Genomic DNA, 9,088 nt, shown 5'->3' on the forward strand with positions numbered 1-9,088 from the left:
AACTTCTTGAAGGTTTAAAATATCCTATGCAAAAGTTGTTCACAGTGTGGTATGGCTGCAAGGCAGGCAATTCTCATTAACAACATCACAAAAGAGATTTTTAAAAGTGGTAAAATGTTAGTAATCCTGGTGTATGTAATACATTCCCTTGTCTGAAATAATGGGTACAGTCTGGCCACGTATCTCTGAGAGAAATGCAAAACTGGAGGAAGTGCAAGAAAGGGCTGTTAAGATGATCAGGGAAGTGGAGACCTGTCTGTATGAAAAGAGCTTGTTTAGTGTCTGTCAATGAGGACTGAGAGGTGATATGACTGGTCTCCATCAATATTTTAGAAGCCAAACACTGGAGAGGGAAAAAAGCTAATTAAACTAAAGGACAATGTTGGCACAACAACAAGCAGGTATAAATTAACCATGAATACATTTAAGCACGAAATAAGAATAATATTTCTAATGACCAAAGGAAACAAGTTTTGAAACAGGAGACACAGCAGCAAAATGCCTAAGAACAGTAATGGTGATTTTCCGTAACAGTTTGTGTAAGTTTACGACATGGCTGGCTGTGATCAAAAGGGAAAAGATACAATAACTTTACCTTGGCCACATTTGGCCAGTGTCCTTTATCGATCAAGGGGAAAACAGGCTTCCAGATGCACTTGGAGACTGTGGTATCTAGGATGAGGACAAGGAGGGACGTTGCTCCCTAAATGGTTAGTCATCTGATCTAAGGCCTTGTCCCCTCACCCTTCTGGTGAAAAGAGTGGATGGATTCAAAATTAAAGATCCAAAGTTTAAATACTTGATACTTAACTGAGTTGCAACCTAACATTTAAATCTGCCTTTTACAAAATACCTTGTAAGTCTTAAGTAAAGGACAGCTTTTCTTTACCTATGCATTAACAATATTTTAATTTCTATTTTACTTCCTCTTAAAGAAGACAAAGTTTTTATATTCTATATTCTTTGCAAATCTCAACCCAAACACTGTGTTTCAATCTTTGTCATGTATTCCAAAAAATTCCTCCAAATACCATTGCAGCTCTCCCCATCAATTCAGCAGAAAGTTAAGCTGAAGTTAATGAAAGTGAGCAGATTATGTGGGATGTATGTAACGTGTGTCCTGTCCCAGTTCCACTCATAACTTCCTCTCCCACCCTTGGTCAGTCTGAGTGTTTCAGACAGTTCAGACAACACAGAGATGTCACAGAAATACGAAAAAAAAACCATCTCCCAAGAATACTGTGATTGTTCAGTTTAAAAAAAAAATGAAAGAAGACAACTTTTAAAAATAATAAATAGTAAACTTCATCTGTCCATCAAAGAGAAATACCCTCAACTTTTCCACGTATCTCAAAGATAAGAATTCACTAACTGTAGCAGTTCCTGTAGTGTCAGTATGCCAATTTTAGCTTATACCAGTTTGATAAACAAATGCCATAACAGATCACATTTTAGCAGAGTTCATTTCTTAAAGCCAGCTTTTGCAGTTTCCAACAAGCTGTTATTTCAGTGCACACTCAGTGCTGTGGGTACCTGCTACCATGTAAAAACGAGTCTTTCCTACAGTACAACAGAGCAGACGAGCCCAGATTACAGTGACAGATGCAGAGGCCATCAGGCTGGTCCTGCTCCTCACGCCCCAGGCCACGTCATGCACGTTCAAGTTTCTGGATTTTGTCAATAAATTACCTCGTATTTCGGTACATGGTTCATACAAAATCCTTTGTCCTTAGGAGGGGTTCTGTACAGAAAAGGGTTCGATCTATTTCGTTATTTTAGAGCGAATTTATCCCTGTCATTCAGATTGAGCGGTCGGTCTTTCAAACCGGGGGGCGGGGGGGGAGGGGGCGTAATTATCTCCTGAGCACATAGAAAATTGGTTCAAAAAAGTTGTCTTCTCGAATGAAAGCAGGTGAAAGTTCCTTGTCTGTGCAACACACCCATTCCGTCTGAGATGTGGGCCTCCCTCCGAAGGAGGGACTCGTACTGCGGCAAAAGAGACGGCAGCCGGGCAAACCCTTCACGAAAGGGCTACCGCCGGCCTGCCGCGAGCCCACGCTGAGAGGCACCCACAGGGAGGCCCGGCGCTTCCGGGCCGCCTCCCGCTTTGCATCCTGGGAGCGGTAGTTCTCAGCCTAGAGAGGCAGTGGGGGGCACCTATAGCGCGTGCGCAGAAGCTGCGCCGCGCGGCGGAGGGGATCAGGTCCCTCCAGCGACGCGACTCCTAAAAGGTCCCGCCCCTTTCTGTCCCGGCAGCGCGCTCTCTCTCTTGCCGATTGGAAGGTTGGCTCGTTCACGTGGTTACCAGCGGCCAATCAGATGTTCCAGTTGCCGAACACTGCCCTTCCGCTGTCCCGGAGTTCTGCGAAATGGCGGCGTCCAGGGGGCGGCGGCTGCTGTGGCACGGCCGATGCTGGTTCTCGCAGACGGAGTCCGCTGTCCCCCCGCAGCCCCCCGACTCGCTCTACCCGCCCATCGTGGCATCCGCCACGGCGAAGAGCAAAGCGGCCAAGCGGCGGCGCCTGGAGCATTTCAACCAGCGGGTGCACGCGGCGGCCTCGATCGAGGAGAAGCTGCGGCTCTACGGGCAGCTGCAGCGGCCCAAGTACATGGTTTACCCGCAGACCTTCGCCCTCAACGCCGACCGCTGGTACCGGAGCTTCACCAAGACCGTCTTCGTGCCGGGGCTGCCCCCGAGAGCGGCGTCGGCAGCCGCGAAAGCCCCAGGAGCGGTGGCGCCGGAGGCCGCGAAAACCCCGGAGAGCGCGGCGGGAGCGGCCCCCGAGGCCGCCAAAGCCCCGGAGCCGGCAACGGAGGTGCCAGGGGCTGCGAAAACTCCAGAGCCCGCGGCGGGAGCGGCGCCGTACCTGGATGTGGGCGAGCTGCGCTCTCTCGCCTGCGACGCCCTCCTACAGGAGAGCTTTTACCAGAATAAGAAGCGGCCATTCCTCTACCGCGATCAGGATCACACGCCCGGCCCGTTCCTTACGCAGCTCGTTTCCACCCTCGCGGCTTTCCTGTGCGGTCGCAACCCGCTGCTGGCTGCCTCCTCCCTTGGTGCGGAACGGGGGTGGGAGGGTGAGGGAAGTGGGAGTCCTTGGGTGGTGGGCTGGTCTGTGAACCCAGTGGGAGTGTCGCTGGTGTAGCTGAGTTGTTCGGACCATCACTAATAATTCGTCTCCTAGCCATCGTCCCACATGGTGTGAGTGGGTTTTGATTTTCCTGTTTTACTGCAGCTACAGAACAAGAATTGGAAGCATTTTAAATGCAAAGGGGTGATCTCTGTTTCTCTGTATCCCTCTGTTCTGTTTCAGATCTAAATCCTGAGGTTAACTATTACTGGCATCATGGTGAAGAAGTTGTTGTTCATGGACATCGAAAGGGTAGAGTTGATCCTGTGCGATTTCAGATAGATGATAAGCCGCACCTCCAGATCCGTGTACCAAAGCAACTTCCAGAGGTGTGTGTATTTTCAACAGCAAGTTAATCACATACTGACAGGCGTTTTCACTTAATGTTTCTGACAGCCACTGAAACCATGTGCTAGGTAGTATGTGGTGGACCTGGTTAGTCAGGCATGTAGCACGTTTGTGCATTTTTCAAGTTCTAATGCCCTTACTACCTTGTTGTGGTAACTGCTTTGTAGATTCTGAGGCAAGTTTTGTGAACTTCAAGTTGGTCACCTTTGTGCTTTATATAAAATGTGTGTTGTTACACTTAATTAATTGGAGTTTTTAAGTTATTTTATTCTTGTAAGTGGAGACAAGAATAAGAAATGTGGTGTGCAATGGTCTCTCCTCAGTGGAGGAGGAGAATAAGATGAGAGAAATCGAGGAGAAAATAATGGAGTAAGAGAGAGCACATATAATCTGAATGTGAGCTCAGTTACCTGTTAGTATGACTTAACAGTTGTTTTCTTGAATGCTCAGTTTTCTGGAGGCTGATTCAACATTCTAATCTTTTTTTCTTGTAGGTTTATAGTGGTAATTGTGTAGTCTGTGAGGGTCTCTGTTCCCCAGTTTCCACCACAAACAGAAAACTGTGCTCTGCTTTCTGTAAACACTGAACATTTCTTGCTAACTTAATTGTACAATTTGTTTAGGTTAGTACTGTGAGATGTTACAAACCTTGGCGCTTTGAAAGAACTGTCTAGGCAATTAAAAATGTTACGTAATGCAAAACACTGAATACCCGTAAACTGACTCTGCTGGTTCAAGTTGGTTTATTGACTGCTGCTAGAAATAGTTTTACTCATCTTCTACAGAAGCGGATTCTGTTTTTGAAGATCATACCAACTGGCAGCTTTCTTAGTACCATTTCACAGAGTGTTCTTTGTATATTGCAGAAAATTCTGACATCAGTATAAGATGCACGTGCTAGCACTCATCACAAGACAAGAAGCTCTGTTGCAAAAAATGAATTTCAGTTAAAGTTACATATGTGGTGTGTGTAAGCAAGACTTGCACCTTCTGCTGTCTGACCAGAAAGTGGCATATTATGTGAGACTTGATGTCAGAAACGTGTCATGTTATGGCTTTTCTTCTACTTCCTTCAAGATTGTACCACTGGAGTCAGATCTTGGAGATGTTCCCGTTATTGATCACAAACCATCCAAACTGCCTTTGTTCAAAAAGCAGTACGAAAACAAGGTATTTATAGGTAAGAATCTCTAGTCATGCAATGTTAACTACTTTTTTGCCTAAAAAACCAAAACAAAAAAAACCTACCTAACCCCAAAACAAACAGAAAAAAAAGTATATTTTTATATATAATTGTAGTATATAAATATTGAGATTCCATGTCAGTTAGGCAATGGGGAGTAGCATCCTCCTGCGTGTATGGTACTCTGTGTCCAGATTTGCTTGAAGGAGTTGGGTTGAATAGAAAACGGGCAGAAAACTGACTTTGAATTTTGATACATCTCCTCAGAGACATTTTAGTATGTGAACTCTTGCCTTTTGGAGTTGGGGAAGCCCTCCAGTCTCACCCAGAAATGGAGGAGTGTCAACATTTACACAGATTCACCTTCTGTTATTTGGAGTCTGATAGTAAAGATGTGTTTGTGTGCATAATAAAGAGCATTCTCTCACTGACTCTTAATTTTTTTCTTTTTGGGGAGCACAGGATCAAAGGTAGCAGATCCATGCTGTTATGGACACACCCAGTTTCATCTTATTCCTGATAAACTAAAACGGGAGAGGTTTGTAAAAGCACGTCTTGAGGATCAGATTGAAGTTCTTTATCGAGCCAATGGTATTGCAAGTCTCTTTGCCTGGACAGCAGCACAAGCAATGTATCAAGGTGAAATAGTCAACTCGATAAATTTTTCCTGGTGATGAATGCCTACTGTAAAGTTCTCTAACCTTTTCTTCCCACCACCTTTTTCTCATGCTTTTTCTTCTGAAGGCCATCCTTTAAGTAGGTCTTTGAAAATTTAATTGAACCAATGAATGAAGCAGACCTTATACGAGGGTGTTAGTTAAGACTTTGTATTTGAGTACGTTGACTCATGGAGAATTAATTACGCAGAAAAGTATTTTTTCATATATAACACTAATCCTGTGCAAAAACCTTGATCCTGCATTCACTTGCTCACTCCACATTTGTTATGGGGAGGTGGTAGATATCAAGCAGTTTGTTTATTTATTTCTGAAACAACTATGTTGCTTAGCCCCTTGTTTCAGAAATTCTATGAAACTACAATCAGTGAAAGAAAAATGTCAGCAGCCTTACTTTAGGATTTTATGCCTATGTTTGTCTAAAAATCTCAGAAGAACTGGATGGATAGACCAGATCAGTCTTTTGCTTATTCATGTAAATATAATTGTTATCTAGTGTTACTGGAAGATACCTGTGGGTTTATAGTTTCACTTGTGAAACAACACATGGAAGAAAATCCTTTGACTATGATGCATGTGCTGGCTCTGCATCAAATTTTTTATGTAATGGTATGTTAGAAAGCTTGAGGTTTTTTGTGGAGATAAAGCATTGAAGTCAAGTAAGTCTTGGCTGGTTACAGTTTCAAGCTCATTATGAGTCACAAGGACAGCATGATTCAAGTCTATGAAGTTTTTTCTTTGTTCTGTAACAGTTTCTAGGGGTGTTCATTGCACATGATACCAAATATCTTTTAAGAATATTATTGTCTGTGCTAGCACACGTGCGTAAATATGTAAAGAAAATATTTTAAAAAGAGTATTAGTGCTCAGTGGGGGTTGTTTGAAGCATTAATACTTATTGACATAGTGTTCTTGGTTTGTCTGGCTGGTTACTATAGTAAGTTATGCTCACGCGTACATATGCATGCTTCTACCATGAAACATATGTTCAGTGCCCTGTGAGAAGCATGGAATAGTTGAAAGGCATTTCCCTTTAGATCACTTGCCTGACCTGGATGCATTAATAACTTATGTAATTTTGAAAAGTCACTTGGCTGATGAGTGTGGGAATTTTATCAGTGAGTGATAGGGAACAGTGTACAAAAGGCAAATATGCGCTGTGTCTCTGGTCTTGGAAATATCCTTAGTTGGTGGTTGCATTTTAATTAGTCTGTATGAACAATGCTTATGTTGCTAAGGCAAACAGGACTTTTTCCTCTATTAAGTGGCGGCTGCAATTCCCAGTATTTTTCTGTATTTCAGGATTGGGGTTTAGGTGTGTGTGCTGATAGAAGTTTCAGGCCCTGTATAACTAGTGTTGTTTCTTTCTTTTGTAGGATTCTGGAATGAAGCAGATGTGACCCGTCCTTTTGTATCCCAGGCAGTGGTGACTGATGGAAAGTACTTCGCTTTCTTTTGTTACCAGCTAAATACTTTAGCACTAACTGTAGAAACTATTCAAAATAATCCGCGGAAGAATATCTGTTGGGGTACAGACAGTAAGCCCTTGTATGATGTTGTGGAAGATGGTAGTGTGAAAGGCTTTAATGACGAAGTTCTGCTTCAGTTGGTTCATTTTCTGTTAAACAGACCAAAAGAGTTGTAAATCATTAAACAATAAAGTATTCCTGTTTATGTGCCTGAACTTCATTGTAACTCCATGAAGTATGGGCTAGAATATGCCTTGTTCTTAGTCAAGTATTTTGTCTAGCACATGCTGTATACATCTTTTATGATATTTGGGCCTTATTTCTTTATTTTAAATGTATGATACTATACAGTGAAAAATAAATATCTAGAATACCTTAATGTCTTTTGTATATTTACTGTTAGTACTGTATTGCACTAATTCAAACTCATGTGAATACTTTCTTTTAAGCAGATCATAGCTCTATGTTGAACTGTCACAGCAAAGTACGAATTCGTATGACCATCTGATTATGTCACTAGGTAACTGCTGTCGATATTCAGGACCAGTGAAAATTTTCTAATTTTGTGCCTGAAAATAAATTAGTTGTCTTAAATGCTTACTCATTCTAAAGAGAAAGTGAGCTCAAGAGTAAGAAGTGTTTCTTAAAAGTGAATGGTTGGCAATTTAGTTACATAGCAAGGGACATTTTTAGACATTTATTGAGCAGTAGTATAAACACGATGAAACTTGCTTTCAAAGATTTCTGTTATGAACAGGCATACACATTTTTGAGCTGCCACTTCAGGAACCACAGAGAGAACTCAAATGCATTTGGAGTCTACAGTTTTCCCTTTAGCTTGGGACCTTGATTTCAGCTGTAGACATCTTGATGTTTTCATTGCTGGTATTTGGATATCTTATGGCTGTTTTTAGTGGACCATAGCTGAGCCCAAACAATGACTAGGATCTCTTGATTAATAAGATACAAGGTGCAAGTACTGTTTAGGAGTATTTACTTAACAAAGTATATCTGGTTTTGAGGTAACTAAACATGCCTAGAATTTTATGTAGTTCTTTACGCTGTGGCTGACCTTTTTGGAATTTTCCAGGATTCTTGTTAAGAGTCAGATAGTTTGTTTTTAAAGAGAGAGTATTGAAATACTTGCCTGCACATTCTTCAGCCAAAGCAACTGGGGATCGTGCTTCCTGTTGTCAACTGGTTTACAGAGTATTTTGCTAATGAAAGATGAAGTAGTTGTAGTCTTATTTGACTGGTACTTTGCTATGTTGGAACAAACTATAGTTGCCACTTTCTCCACCAGCAGAAGATAATGTAGGTAAGTTGTGCATGAGTACTGGTTTCTTTTTAACATAAGTAAAAAGTCCTTAAGCACTCTCTTTGTCTTAACAATGCTTGAGTATTAGTAGTTCTAATCACTGCTGATCCTTGGATTAAACAAATGTTCCATGTAGGAGTGGAAGATAAACTGCTGGGTAGGCATGTTGATTATAGAGAATGACCTGTGACCTAGCTTAAAAGTGAGTGATTGATACTTGTTTTCTGGTGTGATGAAGGGATGATGCAAAATGAATGGAAGGATATTAAAAAAAAACAGTTGGGTATTCTGACCCTGCAGTCTTTATAGTTGGTGCAATATGGTATTGCCTTCAGCTTGAAACTGTGTGAGTTGCATACAAGTAGTGGCTGTGGAAAGCTGACATGTAAAGTCAAAGAAACTCTTGCTCCCAGGTAAAAAACCCACTAATTTTTCTGTGATTCAGCCTTTTGTCTATCCTAAGGCTTCAGCTGTAGTAGAGCAAGTTCAAAGAACAACTTTTTTTCCTTTGTGCAGCTTTACTAGTGACTGAAATATCACTGTAGATGTGTAACGTGGTAGAAGAACCCAGTGTTGGAGTGAGGGAGGAAGGGAGGAAGGCTTAGCGTGAGCTGGCTGTTTTGTAGTTGCAAAGTACCAACTTCACCTTTCTGCAGGTGTCTCGAAAGGCAAGGGAATACCCTGGAAAAGCACTGGGTGGCACTGTTTTACCTTCTACTGAGGAAAAAATGTGAAGGGCGTTCTGCTTTTTTGTCACTCACTGGCAAAGTTGAGGCATAATATATGCAGTTTTCTACAGCAATCTTGTACTCATCTGTTCAGGGTGTTTAATGCTGCCTTATAACAATAAAATCAAAAGAAAGCTCCTTTTTTTTTCTTTAAAGATTGTGTATCTACTAAATGTTTAAAAGTAGAAAGCTTAGAAGCTGCAGCATTCCTGTTCTTGAGCTTTGTTCAGCAGA

The 9,088-nt window shown here is 41.9% G+C and overlaps 1 protein-coding gene across 1 annotated transcript; it reads left to right on the plus strand.

Annotated features, from left to right (window-relative positions):
- Positions 1-2,369: 2,369 nt before the first annotated feature.
- On the plus strand, positions 2,370-7,187 carry MRPS30 (mitochondrial ribosomal protein S30). The gene is made up of 5 exons (XM_009816724.2): positions 2,370-3,057; positions 3,315-3,460; positions 4,557-4,659; positions 5,125-5,301; positions 6,716-7,187. Exons 1-5 carry the CDS (start codon positions 2,370-2,372, stop codon positions 6,982-6,984), a joined length of 1,383 nt encoding a protein of 460 aa, XP_009815026.2. The 3' UTR covers positions 6,985-7,187.
- The last annotated feature ends 1,901 nt before the right edge of the window (positions 7,188-9,088 follow it).

The sequence above is a fragment of the Gavia stellata genome, chromosome Z (assembly GCF_030936135.1).
Source record: "Gavia stellata isolate bGavSte3 chromosome Z, bGavSte3.hap2, whole genome shotgun sequence".
NCBI lineage: Eukaryota > Metazoa > Chordata > Aves > Gaviiformes > Gaviidae > Gavia > Gavia stellata.

Bases quoted from the DNA above. Each gene is read 5' to 3' on its own strand.
- MRPS30 (XM_009816724.2), top strand. From the start codon at position 2,370: ATGGCGGCGTCCAGGGGGCGGCGGCTGCTGTGGCACGGCCGATGCTGG. The intron at 3,461-4,556 runs GTGTGTGTATTT...ACTTCCTTCAAG, and splicing joins TACCAAAGCAACTTCCAGAG to ATTGTACCACTGGAGTCAGA. The intron at 5,302-6,715 runs GTGAAATAGTCA...TTTCTTTTGTAG, and splicing joins AGCACAAGCAATGTATCAAG to GATTCTGGAATGAAGCAGAT.